Source organism: Hibiscus syriacus, unplaced genomic scaffold, assembly GCF_006381635.1.
Source record: "Hibiscus syriacus cultivar Baekdansim isolate YM2019G1 unplaced genomic scaffold, ASM638163v2 tig00110383_pilon, whole genome shotgun sequence".
NCBI classification, from domain to species: domain Eukaryota; kingdom Viridiplantae; phylum Streptophyta; class Magnoliopsida; order Malvales; family Malvaceae; genus Hibiscus; species Hibiscus syriacus.
In genome coordinates this window covers 685389-708255 of record NW_024062714.1, presented here as the reverse complement: position 1 = coordinate 708255, position 22867 = coordinate 685389, and the positions used below count along the sequence as shown (strand labels likewise).

Genomic DNA, 22867 nt, shown 5'->3' with positions numbered 1-22867 from the left:
TTACTTAATTATAAATTTAAAAAATAAATCGAATTGATTTGGGAGATCAAAACATAGTGAAAATTTAAGTTTAATGATGATTTTTAAAAATAAAATAGTTAGATGATCAAAACGGACAGTTGAAATAATTGAGTAATTAAATATACAATGTATCTTTATTTTCTACCAAGTTAACGATTTTAGACAAATAAGATAACAATTCAAACTTAATAATGACTCAAATTCACACGCTTAAATTAAGATTTTGAATAGGTAATTCGACAGAAGTTAGTGAACTTCAATCAATAGCTTGATTCCACCAAAGCATAAATTAAAAGGTTCGATTTAATATAAAAAATCACTAAATTTTAATTTTGGAAATTCATTAATTGGTCAAGTACTGATTAAAAATGTTTATGTTGTCCCGTCTTACATAATTTACATTTACCTAAAATATAATATCTCTCTATTTAATATACAAACTCCAATTTTATAGCTTTTAATATTTAATCCTATAATTAATTCTTCTCCAAACATTTTATAAAATACTTTAATTAATTTCCACGGATTTTAGATAGAAACGTTAGAAGAGTAAGATTAAGTGATTCCTTGATGAATTATACTATAGTTAATCATACAAATGTTATATAGTAAAAATATAATATTTTTTTTTAAATTAGGGTACTAAAAATATGACAAAATTGAAACTACTATAAATGGATGTATGCAGCAGTTAAGCAGTTCGCACCGCTACTTCATATCTAATACTAAATTTACCTATCAAAATTATAATTTGATTATATTTTCTTTGCAATGGAGGTTACAAAAGTTTCGATTGAAGCTTTAGTTAAAATGATAAACGAAGAGATGATGTTATCAGACATCGATCCTAACTCTTTCTTTTCGCCGTCTGCTTATGACACTGCCTGGTTAGCAATGGTTCCTGCAGATTCGAACCAGATGGAACCCATGTTCAAGGATTGCCTGGATTGGGTGGTCAATAACCAGACCAAAGAAGGGTTTTGGGGAGAATGTGACGCTCACGGCAACCCTACCCTTGAGTCTTTGCCTGCTACTCTCGCTTGTGTTGTTGCTCTCAAAATGTGGAATCGCATGAGAGAAAATGCAGACAAAGGTATTGTAGACACCCGTTTTTGTCTGGGATTTTAAAAAATATTTATTATTATTAGAGAAAATAACTTCAGTGATCAAAAATGCCTTATAATATACGATTTTAACCAATTTTTTTTATTTGCGAAAATAACCAACAAATTCGCAACGCGATCTCAAAATCGCAACGCGAACACTAATTTCGCAACACAGTTTTCAAATTCGTAGCGCGATTCTCCAAAAGCGCAATGCGGTTTTCAAATTCGCAACGCGGTTTTCAAATTCGCAACGCTAATTACCGATATAGGTAAACACAACTATTCACAACTCAATTTTCAAATTCGCAACGCGAATTTTGTTTTCACAATGCGAATTTCGTAACTCGAATTCGCCAATTTCGCAACTAAATTACCAATATAGGTAAACTCTGTAGAAAAAATCCGGTAAAAATCTGAATTCGACAATTTTGAAAACTGAGTTGTGTTTACCTATATCGGTAATTAGCGTTGCGAAATTCGAGTTGCGAAAACGAAATTCGCGTTGCTAATTTGAAAACTGAGTTGTGAATAGTTGTGTTTACTTATATCGGTAATTAGCGTTGCGAAATTTGAGTTGCGAATTTGAAAACTGAGTTGCGAATAGTTGTGTTTACCTATATCGGTAATTAACATTACGAAAAAGAAATTCGCGTTGCAAATTTAAAAACTGTGTTGCAAAACTGGAGTTCGCGTTGCGAATTTGTTAGTTATTTTCGAAAATCCAAAAAAAATGTTAAAATCATATATTATAAGACATTTTCGGTCAGTAAAATTCTTTTATCTTATTATTATTATTATTATTTTAATACTTTTTCAACCCCATGTTCAATCCCATTATCTCCATCATTCCCTAAAACTCCTAAAAATCCGGTTAATGCAGACCTCCCTCCAACGTGCGTACTCACCCGACATTAACCAGTGTACTATAATCCACATTTATTTTTCGAAGTTTAATTCCTTTTGGGGGGCACCTTTTAATTGGCCAACTTTGTTTGGTTCATGGCATGGGCTTCCTCAAACCCAAAGATCTTTCTCATTTTTTTCATAAGCTTCGGAGGAGGTCTCCATTCAAGAAGGTGTCGCCCGCCAAGAGTTGCGAGGTGGTTGTATCCAACGGTTCTTGTACTCCTCAGAAACGAAGGTTAAGATCCAGCATGACGGTCGTTTTCAACACCGATGAAGCTCAAATTGCCTCGATGTCACTTAATTTCAAGTCCAAGCAGCCCTGCAAATCAAATTTAGGAGAAACTGGGCAAAGCGGGTCTGACGCTGCTCAAGCAGTTCGCTAACGTGGACTGTCCTTACAACCTCTCCCCCGAAGGGCTCTGCACCTTGAATCTTCTGGCGGATTACTGCACTTGATGTGCTAAATATGATTCTGGTAACTCTTCGAAGGGTGCATAATTCCTTGTACTTTAAGGCTAGACATAAAACAATTTGGTTTTATATAAATGCATATAGCTATTCGTCAGTCATGTAAGGTAGAGTTTCTGATTAAATTGGTTCAAGTCGTTGGACCATTTCATGTTCCTTTTCTTTTTTTTCTTCTTTTTTTCTTGAAATTTAGAATTTTTTACTCTTTTATTATTTATTTATTATTTTATTTATTTCCTTGAAAATTAATTTTCTTCATTTTTTTCCATTTTTAAAACTTTATTTTATATATTTAAAAAACTTTCTTTTTTATTTTTTATTTCATATTTATTTATTTTTATTTTTGCAATCTAACATTTTTTTAATTTTTTTAGAGGAATTCCATCCAATCAAAGGTAAGCAATTCGAATTGAGTTTTTAAATTTTAATTTTAATTTTTAATTTTTCACAATTAAGACAACCGACAAATTGAGCAAGACATGATTGAAGGCATCAGAATGAATTGATCATTGGTTCAATACCCTGAAACACTTGTTTGGCTTATTTATCATTTTCTTTCATAACTATGAATCATGGCCTACATTACGTGTCTTAAAAGTCTCTTCTAATCATATATGAATTTCTGAACATAAGAGACTATATTCAGATTTCATCCTGCTAATCAGGATTAATCTTTATTTGCAAAAAAGATTTCTAAAATCTTTAATGCATGATAGAGAAAAGGGGGTTTAATACGTAAATTCTAATTACGCCTTAAAACCAAAGGAGGATTCGAGTTGAAAACCTAAAAAGGCGGCTCGAATATACAAATTCCTTGATAAAGCATCATACAATCCAAGTGTGACAATGAAAGCTGGGAGTCGGAGAATACTTCTAGTAAAGGAGCATACAAGCTACCTCATTAAACCATTGAGCATCAAATAAACAAAAATGCCAAACCTTTGACAAAACACAATAACCCGAGACTTTTTTATATTTTCCTTACTTAACCATTTCCCAAATATATCTTTGATCATGACACTTGTCAAATAACTATAATTTATTGAAGGATTAACCATGTAATTAATTCTTTGATATCCAATGAACTATAGTTTTATTGTTCGTCTCAATTCTGAAACCGAGAAAGGGGCAATATTTTCAAAACTTTTGATGAAACATTTTTTCAATACTCTTCTAATTGATATTTTCAGATCTCAAAAATAAAAGAAGAAGAAAAACACTTTTCAAACAAGACAATCTCTCTAGAGTGGATCTTGGTATTTGACATGTGACTCTCAGACATAAAGCTTATGCTTAGAATCAGTGCTGAAGCAATAGATGAGGAACAATGATGGCATCTTTGAATCATCAAATATTAGGGCATCTTTGGATATTAACATCGAATATTGGGGCATCTTTGAGGATTCAACATTCAGATATGAAATAACTAGATCTTCTGAAGGCCTTTCCTCCACATGCAAGAACAAGCAGACAAAGAATGAGGCTCCATACAGGAGATAAAACAGAACTAATTCATTATGCATACATTTTAGAGCATCATATTTATCATTTTTTCACATTCATAATTTTTGCCTTTAGAGTTAAGTTTCAACTTCAAGGCGAAAGATACTTGATTCAAAAGAGTTTGTAAAAAATCGATGGTGGTTGCTTAACTTAGCAGCGAGAAGCTACACCTCAACCAATTTGACATATTGAAAGATCGACAGATCTTAGAATCAACTTCAGACGGGTTCGAGAGTCAATTCAGAACGAATCCAGTTCAGCTTAACTCAATGACAAGTGGCTAGTTTCCAGTTCACATTTTAAAGCCAGATTTAAACTCCACAATGAATGATATCCGACTGACAAAATCTGGCTTTCCCGTGAGGGGGAGTCATCCAAACAATTAGGATTGGTTTAGACCTGCGAATGGGGTCATCTTTCGTTTAGAGGAAATTTACACCACAACTTAAGCCGAGAAAAGTTGTGTGTCAACAAATAACTTTCCAATTTCATTTAGAGTCAATTTCAACTTCACAACGAAGGTTATTGGACTCGAAACAACACAACTTACACAAGATTGGATTTCAACTTCACAACGAAGGATATCCAATTCAAAGCTCAACTTCACAGTGAAGGAGCGTCTGTCAACAAACCACTTTCTAGTTTCATTCAGAGTCAATTTCAACTTCATAGCGAAGGATATTGAACTCGAAGCGAAACTTACTCAAGATTGGATTTCAACTTCACGACGAAGGATATCCAACTCAAAGCCAATTTGGTAAAACTTACTCAAGATTGGATTTCAACTTCACGATGAAGGATATCGTGCCTACAAGTAGCATCCATCTCTAGATTGGATTTCAACTTCACAACGAAGGATATCTAATTCAATGCTCAACTTCACAACGAAGGAGTCATCCACGATTTCAACTTCACGACAAAGGATATCGTGCTCACAAGAAGCATCCATCTCTAGATTGGATTTTAACTTCGTAACGAATGATATCCAATTCAAGGCTCAACTTCACGACGAATGATCCATCCACGATTTCAATTTCACGACGAAGGATATTGTGCCCAACGGATCGACTTAAAGTCATCTGCAAAAATAGGTATTCATTCCCTAGCCCAGTGCAGCATAACTCAAAGGCAAGAAGAGTTATATGTCATCAAACCTACGATTTCAACTTCACAACGAAGGATATTGTACCCAAAAGATTGACTCAAATTCGTGACGAATGAGTCATCTGTGACACAACAATGAAAAACATGTTTCATTCAGGTCAAATTTCAACTTCACAACGAAGTATATTGGGCTAGAAGACAATCTATGAGCTACTTCCCAATACTTTGAGCTTAGTTTCAACGTCACAACGAGGGTTATCGTGCTAAAGTGGTCCACGATTTCACCTTCATGACAAAGGATATCGTGCTCAATATTTTATAGTTCAACTCAACTTCACAACGAATTAGTCACCCACGATTTCAACTTCACGAAGAATGATATCATGCCCAATGGATCGACTTAGTGTCATAGGAACCATGTTATCACCCTTACACGACCAAGCCTCTTCATCACCTATAAGCAGTGTCGTTCCCCAAATCAAATCAGAAAAAAAAGAACCGGACAAAAACTGGTTGTCTTTTTTCGTCTTTGTCTTATCCTTGTTAACACAAGAATGTGCAAAGAGAGACAACTGTAGACACCCGTTTTTGTCCGAATTTTTAAAAAATATTTATTATTATTATTATTATTTATTATTATTATTATTATTATATATTTTTAATACTTTTTCAGGCCCCATGTTCAACCCCACTATCTCCATCATTTCCCAAAACTCCTAAAAATTCGGCTAGTGCAGACCTCCCTCCAACGTGCGCACTCACCCAACATTAACCAGTGCAATATAATCCACGTTTATTTTTCGAAGTTTAATTCCTTTTGGGGAGCACCTTTTAAATGGTCAGCTTTGTTTGGTTCTTGGCCTGGGCTTCCTCAAACCCAAATATCTTTCTCATTTTTTCTTAAGCTTCGGAGGAGGTCTCCACTCAAGAAGGTGTCAGCCGCCAAGAGCTGCGAGGTGGTTGTATCCAACGGTTCTTGTACTCCTCAGAAACGAAGGTTAAGATCCAGCACGACGGCGTTCAATGATAGTCCGTTTTCAACACCGATGAAGCTCAAATTGCCTCGCTGTTTCTTAATTTCAAGTCCAAGCAGCCCTGCAAATCAAATTTAGGAGAAACTAGGCAAAGAGGGTCTGACGTTGCTCAAGCAGTTCGCAAACGTGGACTGTCCTTACAACCTCTCCCCCGAAGGGCTCTGCACCAAGATCTCGCTCTATGATGCCTTAATTGTCCACATCGTAACCAAAGTCATCGCGAGGTCTTTGAATCTTCTGGCGGATTGCTGCACTTGATGTGCTAAATATGATTCTGGTAACTCTTCGAAAGGTGCATAATTCCTTGTACTTTAAGGCTAGACATAAAACAATTTGGTTTTATATAAATGCATATAGCTATTCGTCAGTCATGTAAGGTAGAATTTCTGATTAAATTGGTTCAAGTTGTTGGACCATTTCATGTTCCTTTTCTATTTTTTTTATTTTTTTCTTGAAATTTAGCATTTTTTTACTCTTTTGTTATTTATTTATTATTTTATTTATTTCCTTGAAAATTAATTATCTTCATTGTTTCCCATTTTTTTAAACTTGATTTTATATATTTAAAGAACTTTCTCTTTTTATTTTTTTATTTCATATTTATTTATTTTTATTTTTGCAATTTAATATTTTTTGACTTTTTTAGATGAATTCCAACCAATCAAATGTAAGCAATTCGAATTGGGTTTTTAAATTTTAATTTAAATTTTTAATTTTTCGCAATTAAGACAATCGACAAATTAATTGGTACCGAAAGGACAGTTCAAGGGTGTTAATCATTCCTTGACTGTAACCGACTCCCGAACCTGACACATTTATGGTAAAACACAGATCAGGTAAGATGGTGTCCGTTCCACCTAAAAGTTTTAAAGTGATCGGTGGCGACTCTAACCCAATTATTCAAGTCGAAATCCAATTCTGGATCCAACCGAAAGACGGCCGCGACAAGTATCAAATGATGTTGAGTTGGAACGTGATGAATATACTTTCTCTTTTAATTATTACTAACAATTTAACATACAATTAAATCTTTACTATATTGTGTGTGTCTCAGGGTTGGCATTTATACGAGCGAACGCAGAGAAGCTCCTAGGTGGATACCGACGACAGTTTCCTCGTTGGTTTGTCAATGTTTTCCCCGGAATGATTGAACTTGCACGTAAAACTGGCCTAGACCTTGACTTCTCCGACCATTGGCAAGAGTTGGTGATGGTTGTGTTCTTTGAACGACAACGGATCCTCGAAAAGTAATTTCAAAGACCTAAACCGAGTGATTAATGATGAGCATTGATATGTATAAATTAACTGTGAAATTCATCAATTATATATATTTCCTGTTTTTCATTTTGGTATGTAGTGAAACGGTTGGTGGTCCATATCCTCCATTACTATCATACCTCTAAGCGTTGCCTTCATTTTATGCCATCAATGAAGAAGAGATAAGCGTAAACTTAAAATGTGACGGCTCGTTGTTCCAATCCCCTTCTGCGACAGCACGTGCATTCATGGCTACTGGCAATAAAGACTGCTTAGCTTACTTACAATCCCTAGTTGAAACATGTTCCAACAGTGGAGGTAAATTGATTATTTTATATGTGTTTTGGGCCCGGGATTATCTCTTATGACATTGTCAACGAATATGTAGGAATACAACATATTTTATCATTACACACTCTATATTTGATTTTTCTATATTTTAATATCGATTTTACTGTTCATGCTACGTTTAGATTCTAACCATAAATATACTTTCTTTTGGTAGTTCCACCGACATGTCCAGTGGATGAAGAGCTAGTAAAACTTGGTTTGGCGAATCAAATGCAAAGGTTGGGGTTGGCTGAACAGTTTACCTGGCAGATTGAAGATATATTGACCAAAGTTTACAAGTAACGACAATAATAACTTAAAAGTCAATGCACGACTTGATTTATTTCATTCGACACATTTTTTAAAAAATACAAATGATTCTAATTAACAGGAATTATGAAAAGGAATCACCGCCATAAAAAAGTTATAGTGTTGCTTCAGTTGCAACCCAGCTATACAAAGATTCTTTGCCAGTTTTGTTATAACGTTATAACGTATCCCCTTGAAAGGATTAAATTTTAAACAAATTTCACACGATATATTAGCATGCACTTGCGGTTTTCAAACTCTCTAAATCAATGGTTTTTTTCATATGCAGGGAGATTGTGTTGGTTCTTGAATGATCATGAAATTCTAGATCATATTGAAAAAAATCACGAATTCTTCTCGAGTGTAATGTTTAATGTTTATAGAGCCACGGATCTCATATTTCCCGGAGAGTATGAACTTGAGGAAGCTAGATCATTTTCTAGGAAAGTGCTGGAGAAAGTTGGAAGTAAGGGAACTGGATCAGATAATGACCCTTTAACAAAATCATTCAACTTTCAGACAATGGTATTCAATTTTATTACCTGTTACAATGAAATTATAATTGAACTATGAGGCACAGAATAATATTTGTTATCTTTTGGCTTAATTAGATCGAGCACGAGCTGAGTCTTCCATGGGTGGCGCGACTGGATCACTTGGAACATAGAGCGTGGGTTGAAAGAATGAAATGAATGCTATGTGGCCTGGAAAAACCTCTTTTCACAGGTACGAGGTCTAAACTTTTGCTCAACTTTCAAGTAAAAGTTTAAAATCTAAGGTTATATCTCTAAAATATTATTATATATAATTATAAATTAAAGTAATATTAAGATTATATTTTTGACCTTCATTATATTTCCAAAGGAATTTGTGACTTTGTCTCTCACGTGCTATAATATTCATTTATCCGTATAACATTAAATTAATTCTCTGGAAGCAGGTTATCAAGCGCTAAAAATGAAAAGCTAGTGCAACTTGCTGTGGCAGATTATGAGTTTAGGAAGTCAATTTAAAAGAAAGAAATGGATGAATTGAAAAGGTAAACAAACTGAAGCCTTCTTCAACGTTATGTTAATAATGGGTCTGTTTTCTAAATGGCACACTTATTCGTTTCATTGCAACAGTTGGTGCCTGAAAAATGGTCTCAATGATATGGGATTTGGTCGAGAAAATTATGTATTGCTACTTTGCCATATCTACCAGCCTTTCCCTGCCTTACGACTCCGATATTCGAATGGTGGTTGCAAAAAGTGGCATATTGATCACAGTTGCTGATGACTTCTTTGACACGGAAGGTTCTCTAGAAGAGCTCAACATCCTCACTGATGCAGTTAGAAGGTAATCGCCAACAGCAAATGCAAACTAATGCTGATTAATGAATCTGTTTAATGGTGGTTTTGAATGGAAATAACAGATGGTATGCTAGAGGATTAAGTGGTCACAGTAAGGTCATATTTGATGCCCTTGATAATCTTGCGAAAGAAACTGCAGCAAACCATCAGCAACAGAATGGAACTGATATAACATGTTTTCTAAAGCAAATAGTAAGTGGGTTAACTAAGTATTGGCCTTTTCCAGCAAGAACCGAGACAATGTTGAGAGTAGTCCTTTTGGCCAATACTAATGTAAGTTATGAACATTTGATGCAGTGGTGTAAAACATTTGATTCATGGCTTGTGGAAGCCAAATGGAGCAAAAGTGGATCATTACCATAGACTGATGAGTACCTTCGGAACGGCATGACATCGGTTGCTGCATATACGTTGGCTCTTCCAGCTTCATGCTTCTTGAAATCAAGCTTAAGGAATGCCGATATCATCCTGGTCACTCGTCTGTTGAATGACATTCAAAGCTACCAGGTGATTGTATAACTTTATCATAAAGTTTCCTTTGTTTCTAATAGAAATCTCTTTGTATTCATACGGTAGCAAATGGTGACAGAAGGAGATTGAAGATGGGAAAATGAACTACGTATTGCTTTACATGAAAGAAAACCCAGATGCAGACATCGATGATTCGATCGCCTTTATCAGGGATTTGCTCGAAAACAAGAGGAAAGAGTTAATGAAACATGCTTTGATGGATGGATTAAGTGATCTGCCCTTGGCATCAAGGCAACTTCACTTATCATGCTTGAAAGTGTTTCAAATGTTCTACAACTCGGATATGCTAAAGATGTAATAAATTAGTATTGTGGCATGCTAAATATATGGATAGAATCGTAACTAAAATTTTAATTAAAATAATGTTTATTATTTTCAATGAATTGAAAACAAAATGGATATGAATAAATTAAATATTATTTTTAGTGTCATATTATAAATATTGAATTTATATCATATAAATTACTTGATACATTATTAAAATTTAATGATTATTTCGATTATTTTTATTTAAGTTTGGATGTATTTTTCTTATTAATGTGATACTGTAATCTTCTAAATGTATTTTTTTTTAAATGTGTTTAAACTTTTTAAACAAAAGTCATTTGCTTGAATCACATTGTTTAATAAAAAAAATAATTACATTGTTTGATAATTTAATTTTTTGGATTTTAAAAATTGTAAATTTTTAATTTTACAAAGACAATCAAGATCAATAAATAATTAGTTATAAAAAATTTAAGAAATTATAATTTTTTATTTTAAAAATAATTTGTTTTCGTATATTTAAAAAAATAATTTTTTAATTTCATTTTGAAATTATAACTTAAAAATATCAACAACAAAAAAATTAGTTACGATTGAGGGGCCAAAATTCCTATTAATTTAGCATGAAACGTCACTCCCTTAACAATATTTCACGATCGCTATCTATTTTTTAATAAAATCTGAAATTCAATGTTTATTTTATAACTTTTAAAATTTCAAAGACAAATAAAATTATTTTAATAAATTTAATAATCATTTATAAATTTTATCATATTTTTATATTAGTAACACTTCAATCCACATCATTAATAATGTACATTGTATGTCATTCACTCCGGACTCATCTTTAGAAAATACAATTTCGAAGTAGTTAAACATTAGACAATACAATTTCCCGGGGCTGTAGTTTTGTGGTGTGTAGGTAGATTGCCGCTGGTTTCGTTTAATATTTTTATGTTTCTAGCTGCTAATTAATTTACAAGTTAAAAATAGTAAAATTATAGTATTAGTGTTTAAATTTGTTAATTCTTATAATTTAAACTCTAATTTTCACCATGTGTTCAATTTAGTCCCTATATTCACCAATATTTAAAATGTAATAAAAAAATAAAGTAAATTAGACATTAAACGAGCTTTTCATGAACATAATAAATAAATAAGTTGATAAATTATTTGTGAACATAAATGAAGCGAACATACATTTATTAGTGTTCATTCGTTTATTAAATAAACTTAAAATTTAGTTAGTTTTCGTTTATTTAACTTAATAAACTAACATAAACGAACAGTACACCCAACTCTCTATTCATTTACCCCTAGGTACGAATACTTGAAAAGGTTTGGATAAAATAAAACTAATATTACAGTTTTGGATTGTGATTAGTCAACTAGCTAAAATTGAAGAACAAATGGTACGATTTAATTCGATAATTGACTGGATTCCAATCTTTTAAGAAATTTAAGTTTGTTTAATTCAAAGCTTAAAAGTTAATTTGAGAATTAGCTAATAGTTATGTCGATACGTAAATCTTTTGCCTTTCTTAGTATGTTATGCATTTTGATATTGTTTAATGAAATGTTGAGGATGCAATTGAGAAAAGTAACGATTGAAATCCTGCCATAGGAAGTGCAAAAAGAACAGGGAGAACGAAAATGCAAATTATTGCCACTGAAAATGTTCTCCAAACTACTCCACCAAAAACCATAGCTAGTTGTACCTCAAAACTCCTGGATTTGTTTACGATTTGACCCGAAGAACATAAACCCATACTATATCATTCTGGTACTCCTGAAATCCAGCAAGTTGGATTGAACTCGAACCAACACCCGAATGGCAACAGCCATCGTCAAAATTGAGAGCATAACTTGAAGGGTCATACTGGAACTTCAACTGCCTTTTGCTTCTACTCTTCACAGCTTTTTTCATTGCTGCTTTCGCTCTCCAAAACAGACTTCTGCATTGCTTCTTTCCATAATTATTCACCCATTCTAACCTTCCCATGAAATCCAAATAGCCTCCCATTTTTTTTTCTCTCTTTTTAAAAGCAAAACTCAATGACTCTTTAGACAAATGAAAGGAGGGTTTTATATAAGGGATGTGGTTTGAATCTAGAATACGAGAGTCGGGATAAAAGATAAATGGAGGTGGGAGGTCTGTTTTTCGTTTTTCAAGTAAGCTGCGCAGCTAAACTTTCAGTTTCAATAGAGAGACTGCTTTTTTCATTTTGGGAATTACATTGGGATGATAAAATTCATCCAAAAGTGAGAAAACAAATTGAAAAGGAAGCCACAAAAGAAGGGGTTATAATGGGGCAATGTAGAAATTAGAAAATTAAAATATTGGTAAGTCAAAATCAACGCATCCTTCTAAGTTTATGAGACATTAGAAATCCTGGGGCAATGTGGCTGTTTTGCATTATCTTTTCCACATTTCCTTATCTCTTGTTGTCTTCACCTTGAAAGTCATTTTGCTTTTATTAATTCTCAATAAAATTCCCTTTTGTCTCATTTAACTTCACCCCTCAACTCAATGCTTTATCCGGTTTGTTTCCACTCTTTGCCCGTTGTGGAAATTGCTGGTCCCGTGTCAGATGATAAGTCATTCTTAAGCCAGTAAGGCAATCTTTGTCCCGAGTTTTGGCACCAATCCCTTCTAGAAACAAACAATTCCATTTCTGGTTTGAGTTTTCAAGCGCCAGGTCTCGGTCACATGGATTGATGTTCAAGTTTGGTCCACGTTAGTTGCCAACTGGGAATTTGTGCTTTCGTTAGACCCCCTTTCTTTCTGGATCAATGGATAGCTTTTGGCTTGCCAACACTATAAACTAACTGGATTTAACAATATGCAAAAGCCAAGCACTATTCAATTCAATCATTCCCATCGGCAATCTCTCTCAAAATTTGCTGGATTTCCTTGTAATCTGTGCACTCATTTCCTTTCTTGATGATCTCTTCATGTGCCGTTTGCAGGTTTTCTCTGCAACAAGCTCGACTTAGCATTTAGGTCTGCTGCTATGCTACATCCTATGCATCATTATATTTCATACATGAAAGAGTTGATTCAAAAAGACAGAAAAACGCTACACCCTTTTTCAAAGCGCTTATACACACAAATAATTAAATTCGATAAATTTTATGAACAACAGTCCATGGAATGATTTTGACAAAACTGGAAATGGCAGCTTGATTTGTCACGAGGCACATGCCATGGTTTCTGCCTGTTATCTTAAACAACAAGAAGATAAAAACAAAGGGAAATGTTGCATTTCTCAAACCCACATTATATATATATATATATATATATATATATATAAAAGAGGGGATCCCAGGAGGGTGTCATGAATAGATAAAAAGAAACTACTTTAATGACTTTATTGGCATGGAGTAAAGGTCATTCCTTGATAAGCTAACTTACTTCCTAGAACAGAGTTTATGCTGCCTTAATGAGAAGCACAAGTGTGACATTCTATACGTGTATCATGGCAGCGGTATCTTATATGGATTTGCTCCTTACACTTTTTTCTCTCTTTTTTCAGTTCCTTTTTACCAGTTAGTACGGATTCCAAAGCATATGCTTCTAGGGGTGTGTAAATGTAATAACTCCGTTTGATTTATTTATTTTTTGTCAAACTTTGATTTATTTAATATTGATAAACAAAATTAATAGTCTCTTTTTATATATTTAGTGTCCATTTGATTTTATTTTTTATATATGTTTTTTAAAATTTTTAACAAATGATATTATGAGTTATGATTCTAATTATTTAATTTTAAAGTTCTGTTATTATGAAAATTGTTAGAGATATTAGAGACATGTAATACGTATTTTGCTATAACAAGTTTTTAAGTTGTATTTGAAATAATTTTCAATCAACTTATCCACGTCCAAACCAGTATTACATAAGAATTAAAGTTTATTAAGATTTGAAGTTATTTTTTTATAGAGTAAATTTTTTTACGATCAAATTTATTTTTCCATAAATATAGAAAAAAATTTAACCTGAAAAATATGAAAAAGGATTATCTTAAAAATACAATTTTTTTACAATCACTAACTGAAGGGTCTATATTATAGGATAATTCTGTAAGGTATCAAATTAGTGTTTTTTAAAATTTTTGATATATATATATATATATATATTATATATATATATATATATATTATATATATATATATATATATATATATATATATCTATATATATATATATATATAGAGTATAAGATACAAATTTTTGTACACAATTATGTTTTTTTATAATCTTTACATTATCAGTAAATTATTATTTTTGAATAGATATTTATTTATTTATTTTTATTTTGTAAAGATGAATAATATCAAATCAATTTTATTTCTTAAATGAATTTTATTTATGTTGATTTGTTTTTTGATTTATTGTTTTGCTCATAAATTCCCATTAGGGTCTATATTCATTGATGTTTTCGATGTCTCGTAAAGGAATTAACAAGGTTGTGTCGCTTCATGAAACTTAGCCGGCTAGACAAGCTTCGATGCAGTCGCACAATGGCCCCAAACATGATTTATGATCACCGTAAACAAAGCTATCACACTATTAACTTATATCCATATATATACCATGTCCTTGAAAACTGTGGGGATCTTCTAGCAAATAACAAAACAATGCAACAGACAACCAAAGCCAAATCATTAAATCCTTCAAACACTATGGATAAAATTCCTAGATATCATCTCCCCATGCTTGGATCCTACGAACTATTCTTAGTCGATGCCCGCATACTCACCATTGTTCTTGTATTATCCGCCATAATTTTCTTTCCCTATATCTTGATCTAATCTTTACATTAAATCTTACCAGTTGACATTGAATCACGCTATAGGAACCCCGGTTAGGCTTATCACCTTTCTCTACTAATCTGATGGGTTCGTTCCCTTCCCCTCCATGGCCGACACCACCACCACCATCACCTGAAATCGATTCTTCTCGTTATCGAGTTCTCGTGGCTTTTTGTCCTAAAGAAGGAAGGTCTAATACTAAAATTTTCAACTGCATACAGTGTTATAATCCATCTGACAATACATGGAGTCATGTTACCTTGATTCCAAACCTACTTGAAAATCATGTCTTGAAGGGCTTTGCGATGGTTTCTCTTGGAGAGTCTATTTACATTATCGGTGGGAGGTTGTGGCACAAAAGAAAGCCTCAAAATTCAAGTGATTTTGATGAATTTGTCGATGCTGGTGTCCAAGTGTCGCCTTTAGTACTCTGTTACAATGTTCGATTGGACCAATGGTTCAGTTGTGCAACATTGGGCGTTCCACGGTACGATTTTGCTTGTTGTGTTTGTGAAAATAAAATTTATGTGGCTGGAGGAAAGTCCAATTTGGACAGTTCTAGAGGGATTTCATCGGCTGAGGTGTATGATCCTGCCTTTGACGAATGGACTCCATTGCCTAGCATGAGTAGTTTGAGATACAAATGTGTTGGGGTGACATGGCAAGGGAAAATCTATGTGATGGGCGGTTTCGCCGAAAGAGGTGATTCGGATATAAACATGCTGACATTTTCCCCACAGCGTAGCTCAGCCGAGATGTTCGACACAAGAGCAGGGAGATGGGACCTGGCGGTGGGGATGTGGCAGCTGGATGTTCCACCTAACCAAATCGTTGCAGTGGATGGCAAGTTGTTTAGCTCCGGGGACTGTCTCAAGCCATGGAAAGGTCACATTGATGTGTATGATGGGAAGCAGAACATGTGGGACGAAGTGGATGGATCTCGTTTCCAAACTCTTAATTCACCAGTCTCCACATTAGGTGACAATAACAATGAAAATTGGGCACAAGTGGAAAGACTTTACTTAACAATGGCACCAATAGGAAACCATTTATACTTCCTTGCAGGGTATCGGATGGCGGGTGAATCACCACGAACAGTTTCAATGGTCTACACATTCGATACATTGGCATCTGTTGATCCATGGAAGAGCTTAGAACCGACAGAGGAAGATGGGGAGAAAGAGCTATGCAGTCATTGTTGTGTGGTTCAACTCTCGTAAGCAGTCTTTGCCTTAGCCATGAAAAGCCTATTACCGGGCCATCCTCCTTTAGATTACATGGGTTCACTCTGCGGTTTAAGGTGTTTGTTTAACTGATTAAAATGTACCTCTTTAGTTGCTTTTGTTGGATGGTGAATTAGCGTCTCAGTAGCTTATGTTGTAACAAATAAGCAAAAAGTGGTGTGGAAATACTATTTACCTTTCGTAAAAGTGCATTTTTTATGTGCAAGCTTTGAAGCAAGAAATGATGCTGCTTTCTAATTGGGCCCAGATTACAAGAATTTCCAATGTGTCAAGCTTCTTTACCTTGCAGATCAATTGGTGTAAAAATAGCCCAAATGGGTTTAAGATCTTTATAAAGAATATGCAAAAGATCTTCTTTATAAAGAATATGCAAATCATGGGGTTGGGTCAATGGAAAATAGCCCTCAACAAAAAACAAAGGCCAATAAAAGCGTAAAGTATCATTTCGGTGAAGCTCTTGCACGAACCACCATGCCCCTTTACCAGCAGACACGCAAGCCCCCATGCATGCAACCGGATGACTGGTTACTTGGTCAATTTCTTCACCGGAACACGCTATCTTACGTGAGATTCACAGTACACGCGTGAGCCTATTTGACACCAAAATCAACGGTTAAGATTCACAGTATAATACTTTTTGTAGGAGTAATATTTTCTCAAGAGGCAGACCTGTTATCCGACGTGACAGATGAGGTGGATGTGCCACGTGAAAGGAGGTCGGGTAAAATGTAGGAACCCTAGGTTAGCTTTTCCAAAGGTCTCAGGAAATATTCCAAGTTTTCAACCCTGTAAGCTTTTCATAGTGATGCAATGCTTATATGTAGTAATCTCCTCGCAATGAAGTTGTGTTTTACTGGTTCAATCTTATTCTAGCCAACTATGGCATATTAGAATGTACATTGGGTACTGCTGGTGTAGTCATAGGCCGATATCAACTCACACGATACACCTGATTTTGTCTCAAGGACCCAAGTCCGCACCTTGGCATCTTGAGACACAGTGTCCCACGTAGGGCTTTGAGGGCACCTGTTGAGGGTTGGAATAGTTAGTTGATCTACGGGCCAAATCTTTTAGGAGAATTCCTCTGTGGCTTTATATCAACTTATCCTTGGTAATGGCAATTCTCATAAAAGCATTGGATGCTATAGTGTAGAAACAGATCTTCGGTTCAATGAGATCGGGACTAAAGTTAATGTTCAGCCATGCTGGTCACCTCTGTTTGATGCTTGTTTTGCTTTTGATGGAGTAGAATATATTGTTCATCTGATGTAAGATTTTTCAATAGGACATTTTATTTGGTTCTTCAAATGGATATGGCTGGAAATAATTTCTACACGTTCTCCATTTCTTGGACTCATGGAACACAATGCTCTGCTAATTCCTAAGAAAAATAATCTTACCATCTGTTGGAAGATGATATAAAGGCGATTTACTTGTGCAGATGACCAGCAGAGTTTCAGTTTTAATGCCAGGGGATGAGATTCAATCTTTTGTAATGGAACAAAGTCTAGCCAATTTGGTTGGGAAAAAATTCGAACTTTTGAAGTTTGGGTGCATTCTCTGTCTATTCTCATGGAAGAGACACGATTACAGAAAGGTAAAAAGAAGCAGACAACGTAACTGATCTGATCTTCTTCACCACCAGCATTCCTTGGTGGAGAGAGTCCACCAACATATTCCATCAACGGATCAGTAATAAACATAGGACCACTTCCTTCCACTGTCTTTTACTCATTCACCCACAACGGCTACACTCGAATCCTCCAAATTTTCAATTTGCACCATCATACTTCATTTACTATATTTCCCGTTGTGTTTTTATTGTGGAATTTATAAACCGTTGAATTATTAAAGCGGATTCTATGTTCCCCTTTTGGTTGTACATTACTTCCCTCCCTTTAATGTCTCTCATTTAGGTGTTAAAAAAGGGAATGTAGGGCCAAGCATGAAGAACCATGCATATTCCTCGTGCTCTTGTGAGGAGAAAAGTTGGATCTACAAAGGATTTAAAATACTGGCAATGGTATGCCTCAAAATTGTTAATAGGCGCCTCAAGATCCCAGTTTCAACGACATAATTATGTCTTATTTATATTCTAATCATGATTAATGATTTAAGATAAACTTTTATACTTAAAAGTTGTCTCCCCAACAACTCCTTTAATCAAACCAACAACCAAACATAAAAAATAACGGTATTCTTTAAGTGATCACTTTTATTTAAATGTTAGGATTCAATCATGATTCAAGCCTGGAAATTTTGAATAAAGAAAGAGGGAAAAGGAGCCAATGATTTTGTACCAGATTGATTAATTGTTAGTCTTTTTGCAGAAATGCAGATCTTTTTCCATAACAGCAAACAAGAGTAGACAATACAACAGCATAATTTAACTTAATTAGACGATAATCACAGGTCAATTAAGACATTCCGTATCCAACAACCATGCACCCAAAGTTTCCAAATCCAACAGTGGCAAGCAAGAGAAGTATTGGACAACAGCTTACCACTGCAACCCTGAGTTCTGAAATCCCACGAACTCATACAAAAAAATATTCCCTTCTAGTTCAGACTGACCTTTGACTTCAATGTTCAATCAATATTCACAAACTTAAACAACAACAACAACAAAAAGGATTAAGTGATTGAACATTTTTAGGTACATTTCTTCATCTCTAAAGGAAGATGAAACATTCAAGGGAAACAAGAGGGTTTTCAAGTGATTCATTGGGAGCACTTGATGTGGCTCCGTTATTATTGCAACTTGGCCATTTTCCTTCCATGGTGGTTGTAGTAGTTGTAGTACCATGCTGCTTCTCCACTTTTTTGGTATTACCAGACTCTCTCGGGTCAAGTCTGGCCCTACCAGGGGATTGATTAGTCCTTCTTCCAGACGGGCTATGACCCATTACAGACCTATTCACAGCTGGTGACCTTGACCTCCTCCCTGAATTCTCACCAGGATCCTTCCTTGGCGAGTTGGCCCTTGACCCACGTCTCACTGTGGGTTCCCTGCTTTGGACCAACCTCACTGACGATCCACCATTGACAACCCCATTTCTTCTGCCGGGTGATTGTTCAAGTTTTCGGGTCGGGGACCTGCCCACGACCTGGTTCCTTGACCCGGACCTTGCTGGAGATCTGAACACTCTTTGTGGCTTCGTAACTTCTTCTTCTTCATCTCTCCTGTCAGTTATAGTTGAAACGCTTTCACTTAAACTAACACTGCAGATCTCGGAAACATCTTCTGAAGCTAACTCTTCTATGAAATTGGCAGGTGATTTCAGCTCAGGCTTGATGTTAAAATTCAGACTTTCCTTCCCTTGGATCTGAACAAAAGCCGGGTTTTCTATCTGGGTTTTCTTCTTCTTTTCTTCTTGTGGGATAAATATGGGATCTTTGGGCTTTGGAGTCTCAGACAAAACTTCTTTCACAGTTTCTTCTTCGGCCGAAGGCGGTGGAGTTCTGCTTTCGAGAATTGGTTTCTGGTTAAAAGATTCAAGACCCACCTCTAAATGTGCTTCTTTTTCACCAGAAGAACCTCTGTTAGTGCTTACACAGCAACCCATTTGAAGAAGCGTACGCTACGTTTGACTCAGAAACAAGGTGGCATTGTTGGGTTAAGCTCAAAAACGAAGATCCCCCCCCCCTCTCTTGAAGATTACGTATTTAGCGGCTTAAGAGACGAAGAAAACAAGAGGAGACAGGGAGTAGGGTGGTAATGTGAAGATATCACAATAGATATCGGATAGTCAATGAAATGCATTTATTCTCTAACATCACCCGTCATTTCTACTTCGCTAAGCTAACTTTTTGCTATTTCTGTTCGTGACCTTCACATTTTTGTTCCTTCTCGTTCAAGTCCCTTTTCTTCTTTTTTGTTGCTTTTAATATAATAGTAGCACTCCAGTCTCGCGATTTGCGCAAATATTTATATTTAGCAATCGGCGCAGGCGGAGGGGGAATTTTTGTATGTTTACAACCGTCGATGCATGAGATTTTAGCGGCCTTTCCATGTATGCCGTCAAATCTAGGGGTGTATAAAATTATCAGATCCGATTGACCCGACTTGCCGACCCGAACTTAAAAAATCAGGTAATTTTCTTGGTCAGGTATTTGGGCCGACATTTTCCGGGTCGGGCTCAGGTCACAAAATCTAATTTTTTCGGGTACCCGATTACTCGAGTACCCGGTTAGTTTTTGTTTTTTGTTATATATATATATATATATATATATATATATATAATATAATGAATTATTTATATTATGAATTATTAGATTTTGTATTTCGAACTTTTAAATTTTATGTTCGGATATTAGAGTATGTAATTCGAAGTTTCGAACATTTAAATTTATGTATATTTTTTTAAAGAGAAAATAACTTCAGTGACCGAAATGCCTTATAATATACGATTTTAACCAACTTTTTTTGGATTTGTAAAAATAATCAACGAATTCGCAACTTGGTTTCGAATTCGCAACTTGGTTTCGAATTCGCAACACGAACTCTAATTTCGCAACACAGTTTCAGAATTCGCAACTCGAATTTGGAATTCGCAACACAGAAGTCGAATTCGCAAGTCGAATTCGACAATTTCGCAACACGAATTTCCTTTTCGCAACTCGATTTTTAAATTCGCAACACGAGTTTCCATTTCGCAACAAGATTTTCTAATTCGTAATGCGATTTTCAATTTCGCAATATGAATTTCGTTTTCGCAACTTGATTTTTGTATTCGCAACGCGAATTTTAATTTCGCAACACAGATTTTAATTTCAATACACAAATGTTTTTGGTATATAAACTACGCAGCAGCAGCAACTCATAACCTAAACACCTAAATCGCAACTCAGTCAATCTCCATCTCTCACACTCTTCGGCGACATCCGTCCCCATATCCGACGACACCCTTCCCCATCTCTATTTTTTCATAATTTTATTTCTATATAATTTTTCAATGATTTCTCTCCCAAATTATCAAGTATCAACTTAATAAATGTATGTTTTTCTCTAAGTTAGTGATGATATCTAGTTTATAGCTCGTTTGTTTAGTAAATTAATTTATTTACAATTCAAATAGAATGAAATCATCTAATGTTGATCATGTTTGGATAGATTTATGTTTTGGAGGGACATGGGAGAATGTTAATGGTGTTTTACAATATATGTCTTTACCCATGAATCTTCAACTAAAACTAACATTAAAAAAGTTAACTTATAAAAATATAATGTTACGTGTTTCAAAGAAATTGAGTTTAGAGTCTCTAAGTGGATTTAGGCTATCTTATCAGAGAAATTGTAAAGTTTATTTGTAACCGACAATGAAGATGTTAAACGATTCATTGCTTACATTAGTGTTTCGCAAGATAATGTTACATTATATGTTGTTGAACCTAGAAGTAGTGAAGTTGGGTTAGTAACGGGTAGTAATCAACTAAGTTTTTCAGCCCCAGTTTATGGTGATCACAATGTACAATGTTGTTATCAACCTCAAAATTTCATGGTTCCACCACAATTTCATTACCAAGAAAATTTTGTTTCACCACATTTCCAATACCAAACACAATATCAAACACAATCTCAAAATCCACAACTTTTCCTTAATCCAAATCCCAATCAATTTACAGACCCAAATTCCGGTTTTCGTATTGACCAGTTAGACGATGATGAGCCAATAAAAAATGTGAGTACTAGTCAGTATTCGAAATTTGATCTTGGTCAATACCCGGGCTTTGATCTTGGTCAATACTCGGATTTTGATGATATTTCAGAAGAAGAAACAGACCCTGTTTGTAATGATTTTGATATTGGTCAATACCCGGATTTTGATGATGAAACAGTTACTGCCGATGAAGATGTTGTTGATGATAATGAGGAGGAAGTTATGGCTGTGAATAAACATTTTGAATATTCATTCTGTAATTCATATAACCCTGAAGAAGATAAAGAAGAAGATGATAAAGTCCCTGAAGAAAAAGAATAAGAATAAGAAAGAGCCACGGGAGTATAACTGGAATATGTCAGAATTACTTCCGATACTGGAAGAAGAATTGGTAAAGATAACAGTTGATTGTTACACAAAAGTTATTCATATCAAGAAAGATGATTGTTTTGATACAAAGGAAGACTTGAAGATAGCTTTGTATACGAAATGTGTGGAAGATGGCTATCAACTAAAAGTTAATAAATCAAGCAAAGATCGTTTCGAAACAAAGTGTAGGATTGACAAAAATTGTACGTGGCGTATGATTGTAAAGAGGATAAAAGATTGTGAAATTTTTCAAGTTAGGACTTTTATTAATAAACATACATGTTCAAGAACCCAAGTTTTTCCTCACCATAAACAGGCAAACAAAAAGGTGTTGGGTGGTTTTCTGGCTGAGTTGATGTTTTTGAATGGTAGGGTATATCGAGGTCATGAAATTATGACTGACATGAATGCTCGGTTCAAGATTAGTATATCATATTCTCAAGCTTGGAGAGCCAAATGTTATGCCCTGTAATTGTTGAGGGGTCGCCAAAAGCATCGTTTGCCCAACTGTCGGCTTATTGTCACAATTTAAAGCTGAAAAATCCTGGGTCGGTAACTCATATCAAAACAGATAGAGATTGACGTTTTGA

The 22867-nt window shown here is 34.7% G+C and overlaps 2 protein-coding genes and 1 pseudogene across 2 annotated transcripts; 2 read left to right on the top strand and 1 right to left on the bottom strand.

Moving 5' to 3' along the window:
• Positions 1-786: 786 nt before the first annotated feature.
• Positions 787-10219, top strand: LOC120121903 (annotated as a pseudogene).
• A 4836-nt stretch (positions 10220-15055) lies between these two features.
• Positions 15056-16224, top strand: LOC120121861 (actin-binding protein IPP-like). Its single transcript, XM_039141155.1, has one exon. It carries the CDS (start codon positions 15088-15090, stop codon positions 16222-16224), a length of 1137 nt encoding a protein of 378 aa, XP_038997086.1. The 5' UTR covers positions 15056-15087.
• A 2412-nt stretch (positions 16225-18636) lies between these two features.
• Positions 18637-19982, bottom strand: LOC120121840. The gene has a single exon (XM_039141140.1). The coding sequence runs from the start codon at positions 19812-19814 to the stop codon at positions 18921-18923; it is 894 nt and encodes a 297-aa protein (XP_038997071.1). The 5' UTR covers positions 19815-19982; the 3' UTR covers positions 18637-18920.
• Between the last annotated feature and the right edge of the window lie 2885 nt (positions 19983-22867).